The sequence below is a fragment of the Lepidochelys kempii genome, chromosome 11 (genome assembly GCF_965140285.1).
Source record: "Lepidochelys kempii isolate rLepKem1 chromosome 11, rLepKem1.hap1, whole genome shotgun sequence".
Taxonomy (NCBI): domain Eukaryota; kingdom Metazoa; phylum Chordata; order Testudines; family Cheloniidae; genus Lepidochelys; species Lepidochelys kempii.
The window spans coordinates 36992109-37011097 of NC_136390.1; the positions used below are offsets into that span (position 1 = coordinate 36992109).

Sequence of the window (18989 nt, forward strand, 5' to 3'; positions counted from 1 at the left end):
CTGGGGGAAAAAAAAAAGGATTATGGCTGATGATCAAAAGACACATTTCCCATTCTGCTGCTGCCTGAAAACTGAGCCTCTTTACCTGGCAGAGCAAGGTTCTTGGGCAGAAACTCAGACAGGCACAATTCCCATTACACTTCTGGCTAAGGGAAGGCTTCACAGGAGTAACAGGCTACTTTGCATGCCCAGTCATGCTGCAGCGTGGAAGAGGGGCTGAACCTCTGATTTTCACCCTACCTGTTCATTAACAACACTAATTGCTGCCTCGTGAAGAACACACATGCTTTTGCCTTTTTGGGACCTGGAGTCTCCGGGGTTTGAAAAACTTACCCCTCAGCGTCATGAAAATCCTCCAATTCATAGTGAGAGGCAAAGGAGCACTGCTTCTTCCCCCAAGAGCTGAGGACCCACTTTAGTATCCACGAGGGAATGTTTGGGTCCTTTCAGGGGTTCTCTCCCCCCTCCAGCCCAGGTTTGAGCTGAAGGGAAGGCTTAGTCCTGGATCCCCCCACAAAAACAGTGGACCTCATCTGAATTCCAAAGGTGGGTGGTACTGTCATTAGATGAATGAAGAGAGAAGCTGTGCAACAGCAGATGGATAAGAGGATGAGACGGGTATGAGGTAAATGGACAAAAATTTCAGGGGGAGGGGAACAGGTTTTGAAAAATGCTGTGAAGGTACATTTGCAGCAGATTCCCTGCTAGACTGCTAGAGTCTGTAGCCCTATCCTGCTATGGCAGGGGAAGAAGGTGGCCAGGCGCCGGCACTGGAAAGATCTGCAGCTTCATCCTCTCTGGCCTCCTTGATTCCCACAGTGTTAGTTTTTAGTATTTTCATAGTTCCCACTGTTTGCCAGAAGCTGGGAATGGGCAACAGGGGAAGGATCTCTTGGTGATTACTTGTTCTGTTCATTCCCTCTGGGGCACCTGGCATGGGCCACTGCCAAAAGACAGGATACTGGGTGAGATGGACCTTTGATCTGACCGAGTATGGCCGTTCTTATGTTCTTATAGTGCCTTTCCCTTCATTTTATCAATTACACAGCTGTTAAAAATGCCATCCTCATCTGTAGATGACCCCACAAGTCTCCCGTCTTTGAATACCTCTGCTACTTCTTCGTACCCTACTGTATCAACATTTTGTTCTTGCCTTTGAAAGCTAGGCAGCACCACTGCACACATCTTGGATCCCGTTTCTTATTGTGTCCCCCTCACTCCCTCCTCTCCAAAACCAGCCTTGCCACTTTCTTTCTCTCACTCACAGCCTAATGTCTTCCTCCCTGTAGCCCCTCTGCATGAAATATCAATCCTAGTGTGCAAAGCCCCCACTCTCTCCTCATTCAAGTGCCTCCAAAAGACTCACTACTTCCATGAGTCTCACAAACATTAACCCTTAGCCCTGGTCTACACTAGGAGTTGAGGTTGAATTTAGCAGCGTTAAAATCGATTCAACCCTGCACCCGTCCACACGACGAAGCCCTTTTTTTCCAACCTAAAGGGCTCTTAAAATCTATTTCCTTACTCCACCCCCGACAAGGGGATTAGCGCTGAAATTGGCCTTGCCGGGTTGAATTTGGGGTACTGTGGATGCAATTAGATGGTATTGGCCTCCGGGAGCTATCCCAGAGTGCTCCATTGTGACCGCTCTGGACAGCACTCTCAACTCAGATGCACTGGTCAGGTAGACAGGAAAAGGCCCGTGAACTTTTGAATTTCATTTCCTGTTTGGCCAGCATGGCAAGCTGCAGGTGAGTGCAGAGCTCATCAGCAGAGGTGACCATGATGGAGTCCCAGAATTGCAAAAGAGCTCCAGCATGGACCAAACGGGAGATACGGGATCTGATTGCTGTGTGGGGAGAGGAATCTGTGCTATCAGAACTCCGTTCCAGTTTTCAAAATGCCAAAACATTTGTAAAAATCTCCCAGGACATGAAGGACAGAGGCCATAACAGGGACCCGAAGCAGTGCTGCGTGAAACTTAAGGAGCTGAGGCAAGCCTACCAGAAAACCAGAGAGGCGAACGGCCGCTCCGGGGCAGAGCCCAAAACATGCCGCTTCTATGATGAGCTGCATGCCATTTTAGGGGGTTCAGCCACCACTACTCCAGCCGTGTTGTTTGACTCCTTCAATGGAGATGGGCGCAACACAGAAGCAGGTTTTGGGGACGAAGAAGATGATGATGAGGTTGTAGATAGCTCAGAGCAAACAAGCAGAGAAACCGGTTTTCCCGACAGCCAGGAACTGTTTCTCACCCTGGACCTGGAGCCAGTACCCCCCGAACCCACCCAAGGCTGCCTCCCGGACCCGCCAGTCGGAGAAGGGACCTCTGGTGAGTGTACCTTTTTAAATAGTATACCTGGTTTAAAAGCAAGCGTGTTTAATGATTAATTTGCCCTGGCATTCGCGGCCAGTATAGCTACTGGAAAATTCTGTTAATGTGTCTGGGGATGGAGCGGAAATACTCCAGGGACATCTCCATAAAGCTCTCCTGGATGTACTCCCAAAGCCTTTGCAAAAGGTTTCTGGGGAGGGCAGCCTTATTTCGTCCACCAGGGTAGGACACTTTACCGCGCCAGGCCAGTAGCACATAGTCGGAATCACTGCAGAACAAAGCATTGCAGTGTATGTTTGCTGGCGTCAAACAACATCCGTTCTTTATCTTTCTGTGTTAACCTCAGGAAAGTGATACCATTCATGGTCACCTGGTTGAAATAGGGTGCTTTTCTTAAGGGGACATCCAGAGGTGGCTGTTCCTGCTGGGCTGTTTGCCTGTGGCTGAACAGAAATGTCCCCAGCTGTTAGCCATGGGGAGGTGGGTTAGCCACATAGTGGGGGGAGGCAAAATGTGACCTTGTAACGAAAGCACATGTGCTATTTATGTAACGTTAACAGCAAGGTTTACCATGAAAACGTGCACCCATTATTCTATAAAATGTGTTTTTTTAAATACCACTGTCCCTTTTTTTTTCCTCCACCAGCTGCATGTGTTTCAAGGATCACAGGATCTCCTCCTTCCCAGAGGCTAGCAAAGATCAGAAGGCGAAAAAACCGCACTCGCGATGAAATGTTCTTTGAGCTCATGCTGTCCTCCCACACTGACAGAGCACAGACGAATGCGTGGAGGCAGACAATGTCAGAGTGCAGGAAAGCACAAAATGACCAGGAGGAGAGGTGGAGGGCTGAAGAGAGGGCTGAAGCTGAAAGGTGACGGCAGCGTGATGAGAGGAGGCAGGATTCAATGCTGAGGCTGCTGGAGGATCAAACTAATATGCTCCAGCGTATGGCTGAGCTGCAGGAAAGGCAGCTGGAGAACAGACTGCCTCTACAGCCCCTGTGTAACCAACCGCCATCCTCCCCAAGTTCCATAGCCTCTTCAGCCAGATGCCCAAGAACACGGTGGGGGGGGGCTCCTGCCATCCAGCCACTCCACCCCAGAGGATTGCCCAAGCAACAGAAGGCTGGTATTCAATAAGTTTTAAAGTTTTAAACTTTTAAAGTGCTGTGTGGCCTTGTCCCTCCCTCCTCCCCCGCCCCTCCTGGGCTACCTTCGCAGTTATCCCCCCATTTGTGTGATGAATTAATAAAGAATGCATGAATGTGAAGCAACAATGACTTTTATTGCTTCTGCAAGCGGTGATTGAAGGGAGGACGGGAGGGTGGTTAGCTTACAGGGAAGTAGAGCGAACCAAGGGGCAGGGGGTTTCATCAAGGAGAAACAAACAGAACTGTCACTCCGTAGCCTGGCTAGTCATGAAACTGGTTTTCAAAGCTTCTCTGATGCGCACTGCGCCCTCCTGTGCTCTTCTAACTGCCCTGGTGTCTGGCTGTGCGTAACCAGCGGCCAGGCGATTTGCCTCAACCTCCCACCCCACCATAAATGTCTCCCCCTTACTCTCACAGATATTGTGGAGCGCACAGCAAGCAGTAATAACAGTAAAAAGAAAAGGAGTATTTGTGGCTCCTTTTCTTTTTGCGAATATAGACTAACACGGCTGCTACTCTGAAACCAGTAATAACAGTGGGAATATTGGTTTCACTGAGGTCTAACTGAGTCAGTAAACTCTGCCAGTGTGCTTTTAACCGTCCAAATGCACATTCTACCACCATTCTGCACTTGCTCAGCCTGTAGTTGAACAGCTCCTGACTACTGTCCAGGCTGCCTGTGTATGGCTTCATGAGCCAGGGCATTAAGGGATAGGCTGAGTCCCCAAGGATAACTGTAGGCATTTCAACATCCCCCACGGCTATTTTCTGGTCTGGGAATAAAGTCCCTTCCTGCAGCTTTTGAAACTGACCAGAGATCCTGAAGATGCGAGCGTCATGTACCTTTCCCGGCCATCCCACGTTGATGTTGGTGAAACGTCCCTTGTGATCCACCAGTGCTTGCAGCACTATTGAAAAGTACCCCTTGCGGTTTATGTACTCGCTGGCTTGGTGCTCCGGTGCCAAGATAGGGATATGGGTTCTGTCTATGGCCCCACCACAGTTAGGGAATCCCATTGCAGCAAAGCCATCCACTATGACCTGCACATTTCCCAGGGTCACTACCCTTCATATCAGCAGATCTTTGCTTGCGTTGGCTACTTGTATCACAGCAGCCCCCACAGCAGATTTGTCCACTCCAAATTGATTCCCGACTGACCAGTAGGTGTCTGGAGTTGCAAGCTTCCACAGGGCTATTGCCACTCGCTTCTCAACTGTGAGGCTGCTCTCATCTTGGTATTCTTGCGCCTCAGGGCAGGGGAAAGCAAATCACAAAGTTCCATGAAAGTGCCCTTATGCATGCGAAAGTTTCGCAGCCACTGGAAATCATCCCAGACCTGCAACACTATGTGGTCCCATCAGCCTGTGCTTGTTTCCCGGGACCATAATCGACGTTCCACTGCATGAACCTGCCCCATTAGCACCATGATGCCCACATTGCCAGGGCCCGTGCTTTGAGAGAAGTCTGTGTCCATGTCCTTATCACTCTCGTCGCTGTGCTGATGTCGCCTACTCGCCTGGTTTCGCTTTGCCAGGTTCTGGTTCTGCATATACTGCTGGATAATGTACGTGGTGTTTAATGTGTTCCTAATTCCCAAAGTGATCTGAGCAGGCTCCATGCTTGCCATGGTATGGCGTCTGCACAGAAAAAAGGCACAGAACGATTGTCTGCCGTTGCTCTATCGGAAGGAAGGGCGACTGACAACATGGCTTACAGGGAATTAAAATCAACAAAGGGGGTGGCTTTACATCAAGGAGAAACAAAAACAACTGTCACACAGAATGGCCCCCTCAAGGATTGAACTCAAAATCCTGGGTTTAGCAGGCCAATGCTCAAACCACTGAGCTATCCCTCCCCCCGGTATTTCAGGCAGGACTGAATCTCCATTAAACTTTTCAAGGTGCCCCAACAGACCTCACCGAAACAATTGTCGACTGTTGATTTCAGGGAGGGAGAGAGGGGAAAGCAAATGAATACAAAACAAATCTGGTGTATTTCTTGTTTTGATCCACTCCATCTATCTTTTACATCTTTGCCTGGCAGCGGATGGTGCAGTAGGACTGCTAGCCATCCTCATCTCCTGGCTGATCGCCAGAAGACGGTACAATAGAACTGCCAGCAGGACTAAAGAGAATGACCCGGTCGAGCCACTCCTATTTTAGTCCCTGCACCCATGTCTGCCCAGGCGCTCCTGACCGACCTTACCGAGGCGGCCAGGAGCACCTCGGACATTATGGTGGTGGTTATCAGGCCTATTGCACCGTCTGCTGCCACAAGGCAATGGGTTGATGCTGTGTAGCAATGCAGTACCGCGTCTGCCAGCACCCAGGAGACGTATGGTGACAGTGAGCTGAGTGGGCTCCATGCCTGCCATGGTATGGTGTCTGCACAGGTAACTCAGGAAAAAAGGCACGAAACGATTGTCTGCCCTTGCTTTCATGGAGGGAGGGAGGGAAAGGGGGCCTGACGATATGTACCCAGAACCACCCGCGACAATGTTTTAGCCCCATCAGACACTGGGATCTCAACCCTGAATTCCAATGGGTGGTGGAGACTGTGGGAACTGTGGGATAGCTACCCAAAGTGCACCGCTCCGGAAGGCGACACCAGCCTGGGTACTGTGGAAGCACTCCGCCGAGTTAATGCACTTAAAGCACTTTGTGTGGGGACACACACAATCGACTATATAAAAATGATATCCGAAAAACTGACTTCTATAAATTCAACCTAATTAGTAATTAGTATATTTTCCCAAACTTGTCTTGGGTAGAACCAGTAAGACAATATAAATTGATAAAAAATGTATACGAAATCATCAAGCCTAAGACTGACATCTCAAGAGTAGGCAAGATAAAAAGACTGAGGAAATCCCTTTCCTCCAGTTTAAAAACTATCCTCTGGGTCTCGCAGTACATCTTAATTTATTTGTGTCTGTCTTTTGGAATAGAAACTCCTTATGGCAAAGACTTTTTTGCCTTGTACAGCAATAAGCATATTTGCCGGCACTTAAGTTATAGATAACATAACTATGCATCCGATGAAGTGAGCTGTAGCCCACGAAAGCTTATGCTCAAATAAATTGGTTAGTCTCTAAGGTGCCACAAGTACTCCTTTTCTTTTTGCGAATATAGACTAACATGGCTGTTAATCTATAACTTGGAACACTTATTAATGTGTCAAAATAAAGGAAAAGTGTTCTACAGGATTTAACAAATAGGGTGTATTAAAGGCACAATTTATGACTACGATAATTATTTATTTTGTATACAGTTTTTAACAATTTATATTGTCTTACTGGTTCTACCTAAGACAAGTTTGGGAAAATATACTAATTTCCCAAATAAATATGATGAGAAAAACAATAAATATTCTTATTAGAACAAAAGTAAACTTTTCTTGAAATATAGGTTTGTAAGAACCATCTATAGTAATATGTCCCAGATGGTGCTCCTGATCCAGTCGCAGGAAGGTTCTAGATCATAGGGCTGGTGTGGAGAGGAGGCCGTGGAGTGTTTGTATGGAGTTGGAGAGTGAGAGTGAGCCCAGCTTCCTGCTCTGAGCTTTAAGATCTCTGCATGGGGTCACCACGCCTATGATTTTTGCCCACCCAGTTTGGACCCTGAGTGGGTTGCAAAAGAAGACAAAATGCAGTTGGTGCGTTACCTTAGTAAAAAGTTTAGGAACCACTGATCTGTATAGTCCACTTCCACCTTGGAAAGCTCTGTTTTCATTATGAGGTCCGAAGGATTTAGTTGTGCGAATTTCATATTCTAGCAGAGCCCAAGAGCTTTCATGCCCACTTGGTCACTAACACTTTTCCCATTCTTTTTAAGAGATGAGTCAAACATAAAATATCTTAAAACATTTTAATGACCCCAGAGGTAAAATCCTACCTCTCCCTGGAGTGTTATTTGTTCCCACGACAATCTGTTACACATAGATAGGGCCCTACAAAATTCACCGTCCATTTTGGTCAATTCCATGGTCATAGGATTTTAAAAATCGTAAATTTCATGATTTCAGATATTTAAAACTGAAATTTCATGGTGTTGTAATTGTAGGGATCCTGGCCCAAAAGAGTTGTGTGTGTGGGGGGTGGGGGGGTCCACATGGTTATTATAGGGGGGGTTGCAATATTGTTACCCTTACTTCTGCACTGCTGCCGATGGTGGTACTGCCTTCAGAGTTGGGTGGCCAGAGAGCAGTGGCTGCTGGTTGGGAATCCAGCTCTGAAGGCAGAGCCACTGCCAGCAACAGTGCTGAGGTAAGGATGGTATGGTAGGGTATTGCCACCCATTACTTCGGCACTGCTGCCTTCAGAGCTGGGTCCTCAGTCAGCAGCTGATCCTCTCTGGCCACCCAGCTCTGAAGACAGCAGCACAGAAGTAAGGATGGCATGGTATGGTATGGTATTGCTGCCTTCACAGCTAGGTGCTCAGCAGGGCCAATCAGAGGGGGAGCCAGGAGGGCCATTTGGCCTGGGCCTCAAGCTCAAAGGGGGCCTCAAATTTAGACACTTGCATTGCATATTTTTGTCAGTTTGCCTGCATCAGTGGCTTTGGGTTAATGCACTTTCAATGTGTTGAAGCAGGTGAAGAACTATCACTGTTCAACTATGGGACAAGAGCGTTTGAATGGGCTCACCATGCTTAATATCAACTGTGACATTGCACGAAACCTAGATTTTTCCTCAGTTAGTGCACTTGCACAAAAAAAGGCTAGAAAAGCATTTGTTAAATAAAAAAATTCAAATTATGTCTCTCTCTTTTTTTGGTGCCTTATTTTGTTTTCATGGGTCATTATTTTTTATTTTTATTATGGCTAGGGGCCTCAAAAGCTGGAAGTGGCCCTGGCCTCTCTGGACCTCTGAGAGGGCCTGGCACTCAGCCAACAGCTGCCGCTCTCTGGCCACCCAGCTCTGAAGGCAGCGAAGAAGTAAGGGTGGCAATACCGCAACCTCCCTGCAACTCCCTTTTGGGTGAGAACCCCCAGTGAGAGAAATGCTGGTCTCTCCCATGAAATATGTATAGTATAGAGTAAAAGTACACAAAAGACCAGATTTCACAGTCCGTGACGCATTTTTCATGGCCACGAATTTGGTAGGGCCCTCCACATAGACTATACTGTATTTCATCAGCTCACATAAAAATACTATATACTCCTACAACTTTTACTGGAATGACCAAGAGCATATACTTTACAGCCCCAATAATCTCATCTTGAGTTATTCAAAATGCCTAGTTAACTAAAAGTTGGTTACATCCTTGACAGCAATGCATATCATGTATTTAGATAAAACTATTGGTAATAAAACGTGAAATACTCAAAAATTTAGTGGTTTTTTTGCATTTCATTAAGAATTTGAAAATGGTCCTGAGTTGCAAAAATATTTATGGTTTGTAATTTTTTCTTCTTGAAAATGGGTTCATTTTCACACAAAAGTGAGAACAAGTCTAAGTCACAAGGGACCTAATCTGAGCCAAATGTTGATTTGAAGTTCTATCTTAAAAGCTTCAACATTGTTATGAAACATTTTAATTTTGTAGAAAAATAGAAGTGCAAAAATTGTTCAAAGTGAAATGGTGAAAACTTACATTGAGGATGCCTTTCAAACTTTTTGGAAAACTAGGACTAGGCTGTATAGATTTTGTCCTTTGTGTTTGTGAACCTGGGGATAATAATACTAACCTTCTTTATAAAGTGCTTTGAGCTCTACTGATAAAAGCTCTCTATAAGAACTCCATATTTTTATTATCAGATTTTTCACATCGTTAAGCAGTGTGTACATTTACGGTGCTATACAAATGACATTCCAAAATATCACCTTTTTGACATCTCAAAATTTCTGAATGTTCAGATTTTTCTAATTTGGCCCTTTGAAGTTTATGGAATTAACTTTCTTTGCCTCAATCCCTCACCTGTCTCCAATAATTTAAATCTACCTTTTCTGGTAAAACTAGGTTTTTATAAAATGGGCATAATTTAGAAAACTGTAATTAGAATGTCAGAAAAGAATAACCAGTACCATTTTAAACATTTCCATTTATTTTATTTTTGAAATGTTATTAATGGATCGAGAGGACCGGGCAGGACCTTCAACAAGTTTCATATTGACCCAACATGAATGAAAATATGTCAAGAGTGTTAAAAAGGGTTTTAGTCATAAATTAAAGATTAAAATGTAGTCCCTAAATATACTCATCAGAAATCAAAAAGATGGTAAAATATTGTAAGATAACATACAAAATTTTAATTATGCATTGTGGGATTTCATTAGGGCCCAATCCTGCAAAAGAATACACCCAAACAGAGTTCCATTAGAGTCAATAGGATATGTACGTGTGGGTAGGCTTCTTTGCAAGAAACAAGGCTGAAGGGCTTGATCCTGCAGTTTTTACTCATATGACTGCTCCATTTGACATCAAAGGGACTACTTACATGAGTGAGAGTTTGCATGACTGGGTCTCTTATTTGTTACAAAATTTAAAGTCTTAGGCCTTGATCCTGGAAAAACTATGCATATGCTTAACTTTATATACCAGGAACAGTCACATTGAGTTCAATGTGACTGTTAACAATGTGTAAATGTAAGTACACGTATAGATTATTGTAGGGTCAGGGCCTTAGGTTGCTTATACTTTTAGAATATCCTCTTACCGTCAGACGGCTCACCATAGAACCCTCTTTATTTGGGGGTTGGAGTCTACAACCCCTTGTCATCTAGCCTAATTTAAGCCTGGACTATAACACTGTAGCAGCCTGCACTAATGGGAATTGATACACCAAAATGTTCCTTCCATACCTTCTGCAAAACAGGCCTTTGGTTCTAGTGCTTCTTCAGAGTTAACATCTGCTTTTTCTTCTCCAAGGGAAGTTATATCAATTGTACTACCTTCAGATGAGCTGTAAATATTTAATTTCTGCAAATGAAAGCCCAGAATATAGACTTTATTTTTATCAGCATATTTATTTTGAATTGTAATTAATATTAAGTATGCAACACTATGTGCAAGGAATAACAAACATTGGTGTATGTGGCCTAAGATACATACCCCCACCCAACACAGTCAGCACTCCACAAGTGTGCAAACGATGCATCTTTATAACTGTAAACCCTAGGGCATGCTATTTTAGTTATCACATGGAATTATAAAATGTTTGGAGTAAAAATAGTAAGGAATTTTTTTTTTTTTTTTTACCAAACTCTGTATTTTTACTGAGTGGCCTTTCTAATACAAAGTCCATTTGAGATTTGTCATTTGCTATTGTTTTCTTACTATATTTTTCTCCTGTTGCATTTTGTATCAGTACAAATTACACTGTGCGCTTCAGGATCATTTAGGAACCTAAAGATGAGAGCAGCTTTCATCATACCAGCCTCTTCAACCATAACACTGAATATCCTGATGGTTGCCAACCATCAGGATAAAATTGTTCTCCAGAAAAATCTGGTATTTTTAAAAAGTTTTTGTTGTTATGGTTTGTTTGTTTTTTCTGGAGGGAGCCATTTAAAAAAAAGTTTTCATAATATAAAAGGAAAAAATTAAATATATGATTTTTTTACTCTAGGTTTTCTGCTATTTCTTGAACATCAGGCTGATGCAGCTAAGTAGTTCGGATTTATGTGACAAAAGATTTATAAATGGATTAGAATTACCACTGACCTCTCCATTTTATAGAAGATACTGTGTCAATTTGCCTTAATAATACTGTAAATGAGGTCACAAAATTAGAAACAGCACAATTTCCCCCAGTGGAAACACTTTATATTGGGCATGCAGACATGTAATTTGGGCACTAAGATAAGCAACTTATAAAACTGAAATTAAGCTTCAATAATATTAAAAGAGTATTTTAATAATTCAAATTATTCTCCCACTCTGACTATAATACAGATTATACTGTGAATGACACATCTGTTTTTTCCAGCACTATGACCGAACCAAAAGAAGCCGCACAGAAAGATTTGCACAAATAGAAAAATATGAATTGACAATTCTTAATTTAAAAATTTTTTCATAACCTGCAACCATTGACATGTAAACATATATTATGCTTTTTCAACAATACCTTTCAGATTTCTGAAATTTCAGAAAGGAAAAAAAAAGCATGTTAATTTAATTTCAATAGTCATTATTTTACATTCTCTTTTGCTAATGCACGTGTGTTTTCCTGTGCATTTTGAAACTACTGGTTACTCTGGTGCTCATACCTGTCCTGTCAACATACAGATATATATGTATCAATATATTTCATATACATATATATATACACATATATATATACACACACACACACACACATATAGAACAGCTAGCACACAATTACCGAAGTACTAAATTAAACTGTAATATAAAGAAATGTCTGAATTTATTTGGTGTTCCCCATTATTGCAAGATCACTTGGCCGAAGTAATCAAAGTCTGTATCCTGATAATTTAAAAAAAGCATGGAGCTGTACTGTATAGTTAACCTTAGACAAGTCTGAGTACCAAACTAAATCAAAGTAGTTTTCATCACATCATTCTCTGGCTTATTACAATGTTATTACCATGTAGTATATAACATCAGTAATGGCTGCACTGATACATAGCTAAATGTATGTAGGGAATGATGTAAGCACACTTAGCACAACAAAAAGTCAGTTGTATGGAATTAATATTAATGAACGCAGACTTGCATTATTAAGAGATACTTTCTATACCTCAGTAGTGCCAACAGAACAGTTAGAGGCATTATTCCAATTAAAGGCGATTTAAAAAAAAAAATCACGTGTGAAAACAGAAGTAGCAAGCAAATTATATTTATACATTAATTCAAACAAACTATGGAAATAGTATAATCTCCAGGTATTGAAAGGATAATTACATCTGTTAAAAACACAACTAAGTTATAACATTAGACTATTTAATTGTCAATATCGGGATTCACATAAAAGTGTGAGTTGTTCAGAGAGTAGAATGTTATTTTAATTCTGTGTCTAGGGTATGTTCAGTAGAATCCTGATTTTACGAAGATGTAAGGGGATACCCCAAACCTTTGTCAATATATTGTTTTTCTATAGCTTGGAAAAGTAACTTTGTTGTATTTGTGAGAGAAGATATAAAGAACTTAATGACAGGGTGTAGGGCAAGCTATTGTGATAGCTTTTATTAACATAATTGAACTAGTTATTTCCTAATTTACTCTTTATATACAATCTGAATATCTGGAATATTGCCTCTAAACTAATAATATTTATACATAATGTAGCCTATTTCAAATTTTTGTATGAGTATTAATTTAAAAAATTGAAGCAAGCAGCATCAATATCAACTTTTTGCCCACAACATTTCTGAAACTGAAGAAAATACCGTTTCTGTACACTACAGTATTACATTAAGCTTTTGCTTTCATCATTCCAGCATGGATAGCATTTATATGGCAAAATGCTGAAGCAATGACAGGGTAAACCAAAATTATGAACCGGATTATAAAACAAATTAAGTCTTCAAAAGTACTGATTTATTATTTTAAAAAAGCAAAAAGTAAAACAAAAAAGAAACACGCTATTGAGTTGTCAAGTATATTACCTATTCATACCATATAGTAGAAAATAATTATAACATAAAATAGTTTCCTGTCACCTGAACTGTGAGTTGCTCATTTAGCTACATTAATAGATAATGTTGAATTCAAAACAGATGATGCTTGAGAGCCTGAATTAACACAGGATAAGACAAATAATCATAATTACAAAAATAAATCTGCGTATATGATATTTGAGTTTAATTTATGATAACTTAATCCTAGAGGTTACTACTTAAATCTGGAATGTTTCTTGATTTACATTATATTCAAAGTACTTTATTTCTATGTAATAAGTATTGGTATAAACTGTTTTTGCATCACAGAGGGTTTTATGGCTTGCTTTCCTTTCTGCGGGGGAGAGGGCGGGATATTCGTGTCTTATTACTGTATTTGTTATAAAAGAAGTAAAAGCAATAAAATATGATGTATCTAATTAATAATGAAATCCCTTATGTTATGACTGCATTTCTCAGCGATACAACCACTGCAGTAGTTACTAACTGACCAGTCAACCATACACCTCATTTGGAACCTGAAGTACACAATGAGGCAGCAGCAAAGACGGGATAAAAAAGAAAAAAAACCCACCAAAGACAGCACAGTACTGTGTTAAACGTAAAGTACTAAAAAATAAAGGGAAAGTTTAAAAAAAGATTTGAAAAGGTAAGGAAACTGATTCTGATTGTTTCATTTAAATTAAGATGGTTAAAGCAGCATTTTTCTTCCGTAAAGTTTCAAAGTTGTATTAAGTCAATGTTCAGTTGTAAACTTTTGAAACAACCACTAGAATGTTTATTCAGAGGTAAGAACATTTCAGAGTTATGAATAACTTCCATTTCTGAAACAACGAGGTGTACTTGTGGCACCTTAGAGACTAGCACATGTATATGAGCTAAAACCCACTTCATTAGATACATGGAGTGGAAAATACAGTAGGAAGATATATATACACAGTACATGAAAAGATGGGAGTTGCCTTACCAAGTCGGGGGGTCAGTTCTAACGAGACAATTCAATTAAAGTGGGCTATTATCAACAGAAGGAAAATCACTTTTGTAGTGGTAATCCGGGTGGCCCATTTCAAACAGTTGACAAGAAGGTATGAGTAACAGTAGGGGGAAATTAGCATGGGGAAATTAGTTTTTAGTTTTTGTAGGTACCCATCCACTCCCAGTCTTTATTCAGGCCTAATTTGATGGTGTCCAGTTTGCAAATTAATTCCAGTTCTGCAGTTTCTTGTAGGAGTCTGTTTTTGAAGTTTTTGTTGTTGAAGAATTGCCACTTTTAAGCCTGTTATTGAGTGTCCAGGGAGGTTGAAGTGTTCTCCAACTGGTTTTTGAATGTTATAATTCTTGATGGCTCATTTGTGTCCATTTATTCTTCGGTGTAGAGACTGTCCGGTTTGGCCAATGTACATGGCAGAGGGGCATTGCTGGCACATGATGGCATATATCATATTGGTAGATGTGCAGGTGAATGAGCCCCTTATGGTGTGGCTGATGTGGTTAGGTCCTATGATGGTGTCCCTTGAATAGATATGTGGACAGTGTTGGCAACGGGAGTTGCTGCAGGGATAGGTTTCTGGGTTAGTGTTTTTGTTGTGTGGTGTGGTGTGGTGTGTAGTTACTGGTGAGTATTTGCTTCAGGTTGGGGGGCTGTCTGTAAGCGAGATCAGGCCTGTCCCCCAAGGTCTGAGAGTGAGGGATCGTCCTTCAGGATAGGTAGTAAATCCTTGATGATGCGCTGGAGAGGTTTTAGTTGGGGGCTGAGCGTGACAGCTAGTGGCGTTCTGTCACTTTCTGTTGGGCCTGTCCTGTAGTAGGTGATTTCTGGGTGCCCTTCTGGCTCTGTCAATCTGTTTCATCACTTGAGCAGGTGGGTACTGTAGTTTTAAGAACACTTGATAGAGATCCTGTAGGTGTTTGTCTCTGTCTGAAGGATTGGAGCAAATGCGGTTGTATCTTAGAGCTTGGCTGTAGACAATGGATCATGTGATGTGGTCTGGATGAAAGCTGGAGGCATGTAGGTAAGTATAGCGGTCAGTAGGTTTCCAGTATAGGGTGGTGTTTATGTGACCATCGCTTATTAGCACTGTAGTGTCCAGGAAGTGGATGTGTTGTGTGGTCTGGTCCAGGCTGAAGTTGATGGTGGGGTGGAAATTGTTGAAATTCTGGTGGAATTCCTCAAGGGCCTCCTTCCCATGGGTCCAGATGATGAGGATGTCATCAATGTAGTGCAAGTAGAGTAGAGGCATTAGGGGACAAGAGCTGAGAAAGTGTTGTTCTAAGTCAGCCATAAATATGTTGGCATACTCTGGGGCCATGCAGGACACCATCAAATTAGGCCTGATAAAGACTGGGAGTGGATGGGTCACTTCAAAAACTAAAAACTAATTTCCCAGGCTAATGTTACTCACACCTTCTTGTCAACTGTTTGAAATGGGCCACCCTGATTACCACTACAAAAGTGATTTTTCCTCCTGTTGATAATAGCCTACTTTAATTGAATTGTCTCATTAGAACTGACCCCCCACTTGTTAATGCAACCCCCATCTTTTCATGTACTGTGTATATTTATCTTCCTACTGTATTTTCCACTCCATGCATCTGATGAAGTGGGTTTTAGCTCACGAAAGCTTATGCCCAAATAAGTTTGTTAGTCTCTAAGGTGCCACAAGTACTCCACGTTTTTTTTGCTGATACAGACTAACACGGCTATCACTCTGAAACCTGTCTCCATTTCTGAAGTGTTCATAACTCTGAGGTTCTACTGTAATCGCTAACAACATAAAGTAACAAAAAAGAGCACAGCATTCCTATAGCGTGTGGGGAAACAGAGCCAGCTTTTGGTACTGATTGATAATTGAACTAAATTGCTTTACCATCTACAGATTTTGCATAGGGCTAACTGGTTCTGCAGAACATGGCTGTAACCAGGAGGTCTAGGAAGTATATTGCCGCCCATATAGAAGTTTATAGATACATGGGGACATACCACTAGAAGTTACCAGGATGTTATCTTGCTCAATAGCAATGTGCTCTCTCTAGTTCATAAAAGGGAGGAAGGGAAGAAAATTTTCTTGTTCTTTTACTTCCCATGCTCCTACTCAAAATTACACCATACAAAGCCTTCATGTATTGAAATATACCCCCACTTTTCTTGATGCTTTAACCTTTAACTTTGCTTGCTGTTCCTAGCATGGAGAAATAGCTTATATGATAAGAAACCGTACGTCCATACAACTCTTAGTTTCCACAAGTTCTTGCTAATATTCCCATTCCATAAAGACAAGTATTCTGAACATTTCACACATTGGCTATATCCTCTATTTTAGCACAGTTAATTCTTAACATTTGCCTAGACATTAGAAGGGTCAGGAAAATCTGTGTATAATTTTCTTGTTGTCTGGAAGGAATTCTAATTTTTACAGGAGACAGTGGTTAACCCATACAGAATCTAACTGATTATTCATTAAAGGTTTAAACTGATTTCTAATTAAATAATCAGATTAATATCCTTACATCAAAAGCTTTAAAGAATCCTTCATTTTTATAAATTTGTTCACACAACTGCTGCCATTAGTGTCAGCATTTAGAAATAGTTATCGTTCTGTGGTTTCCAAGAGACTGGAAATTCTACCCTTACCTTAGAATAGGGAGCAACAGGGTGGAACAGTTTAAATCAAGATAGTCTAAATCACTTGATTTTTAATCATTGATTTAAATCAGGTTGAGCCTTTGCAAAATTAATTTGAAAATCTGTGGCATTACAAATTTAGATTAAAATTTACATTGACATAAAAAGTGCAGTATTTTTTTAAGTGCAACTGCTCTTAGAATCTCTTCTTTGAATTTACGCAACTGCTATATGAAAACCCAAAATACTGAAAATTAAGACCCTGATCCTACAAACAACAAACAGATATATCATTTTCCACATATGAATAGTCCCATTAATAACATGAGTAGATACGCGGAACTCAAAGTTACCAGTAATTATATGCATCGGGTTTGCAAAGCCAGGTGTAAAATTGTATTTTTGCTAAAAAAAAAAAAAAAAAAAAAAAAAGCTTTGTGGCATAAAATCTTTGTCACTTCAAAACAAAACTGCTTCACAGTTAACAATGAAAATTTATTTAGACTTTCAATAAAACAAAGTGACTGTGAATTCTGTAATATATATACAGTCCAATATTTGCAAATACAGGAGTTTAAAGTTAGGATTTTAAAATGTATATTTCAAAAGCACCTAAGCTTCTATTCCTGCAAACTCTTATGCACGTGCTTAATTTTACTACTGTGGGCAGTCCTATTGATATCATTTGATGCTACTGACGGTAGTAAAATTAATATGTGTAAGTATTTGCAGGATTGGGGCCTAAGGCCCAGATCTCTCTGTCTCTGCAGCTGATGCTGTTCCACTGTATATAACTAGTTAGTTAAATATGCATTGGGCCACAGAGAGTCAGACTAACTCTATAGTCTAGTGGTTAGGGTACTCACCTAAGAGGCGAGAACCCCAAGTTCAAATACCTTTACCACATCAGGCATGGGGGGGGAGGGGGGGAAATGTGTCAAACACCAGTCTCCCACTAACTATAAAGCCTACAAGGGAGGGTATGTCCCTTTTCTTACCTCCTCCTCCTCCTAGGTCCCCCCGGGGCATTTTGCGCAGAGTTAGATGTGCACTACCACCTTTCTTCCAAGAAACAACTTAGGATGCCAACTTCAGCAGAGGATTCATGTGAATCCCTAATGGAGACTGGCACCTCCCTTCAGCCCTGACTTACCTAACTCTTTGACAGTGGCAAGGCTTAGGCCTCAACCTCTCCTCAGCATCTGCAATTGGCTCCTTTAGACAGCTCCCTGCTCAGCTTGCTGGCTTTTGTGGATCCCATTCTTAAGCACCCATTCCTCCCCACGCATTGTACCAGGAGCCTAAGTGCATAACTTGGAGCTGTGGATTCCACCGGGTGACTAGGTGCCTGAAAGTTAGGCACTCCAATGCTGAGTGAAGCAGCACCTAAGTCCCTATTGGATTTACTCCTAAGTGATTTAGGAGCACAGCCCCATGGAGGAGTGTAACTTAACTGAAGGATTTCAGCTGTCTTGACTTCTTTTATATATCAAAAGAGTGTGGGTGTAAACGTGGGATATTTGCCTATCGATTTTGTGCTTGAGTTTGTGTTGTTCTCACAGTAAGGATGTCAATAAGGCTGGGACATGTTTTCTTCAGCACATATGTGCATTTTAAGTGTGAAAATTCTTCATAGAAAAAATAAATCTCTGTAAAATCTGAAATTCTAAAAATTCAGAAATAATTAAAGATCATTACAAAATATCCAATTTGGCAATTAAGACTATATAAAAAGAAGCAAAGAAATAAAAATGGTGTAAATAAAAAATCTGAATTAAATAGATTTAAATACTAAAAAAAAATCACAAAATATTTTTAATTATGATTTTATCCACCCTGGGAAACAACTAAAGTGTGGTAGTTAGTAAATGGAGAACTGTCAGTGATGATCACTTTAGATGCAACAGCAAATGAGAAAACGTGTGAAATACTCAAGATCTATGGATCTATGTGATTTAGGTTTTAGAACATGAATAGTTCACATTTAAATATTCAGAAAAGCAAATTCCTCACACAATTTCCAAATTCCAAGCTGAAGAACATGTGTAACAGCTAGCAATTGCTATACAAAAGATAACAGGAAAAAGTTGCTATTTTATGCATAGTAGTAAAAAAATACTGCTTGGAAAAAACGAACAAATTAGTCACCATAATGCTCTCAAAAGGAGTCGCAGTGAAGTGTGAGGAAGCAGCTCAATTATTCATGCAGGACTCTCACTCTTCAGGCAAATATGGACTGGGAATGCTGCCAAGGAAACATGCTTAGTCCAAGTGAGTGCCTTGGTTCTCTCATTTGA

The 18989-nt window shown here is 41.1% G+C and overlaps 2 protein-coding genes across 7 annotated transcripts in view; one reads left to right on the plus strand and one right to left on the minus strand.

Moving 5' to 3' along the window:
• Positions 1-18989, plus strand: part of LOC140895607 (uncharacterized) — a 169591-nt gene that overhangs the window by 101410 nt on the left and 49192 nt on the right. For 4 of the 6 annotated variants that reach the window (XM_073305725.2, XM_073305729.2, XM_073305727.2 and 1 more), the window contains 2 exons: positions 1737-2332; positions 2982-3612. The exons of 1 other annotated variant lie outside the window; for it this stretch is intronic. In XM_073305725.2, coding sequence (XP_073161826.1) covers positions 1783-2332; positions 2982-3211 — 780 coding nt within the window. In that variant the 5' untranslated portion in view covers positions 1737-1782 and the 3' untranslated portion in view covers positions 3212-3612. Of the gene's footprint in view, positions 1-1736; positions 2333-2981; positions 3613-18989 lie in introns of those variants that run through there. One more of the 6 variants, XM_073305730.2, reaches the window with a different exon arrangement.
• The window catches only part of LOC140895608 (sodium channel protein type 2 subunit alpha), a 204535-nt gene that overhangs the window by 45001 nt on the left and 140545 nt on the right, over positions 1-18989 (minus strand). The window contains exon 18 of the mRNA XM_073305731.2: positions 10290-10407. Coding sequence (XP_073161832.2) covers positions 10290-10407 — 118 coding nt within the window. The remainder of the gene's footprint in view (positions 1-10289; positions 10408-18989) is intronic.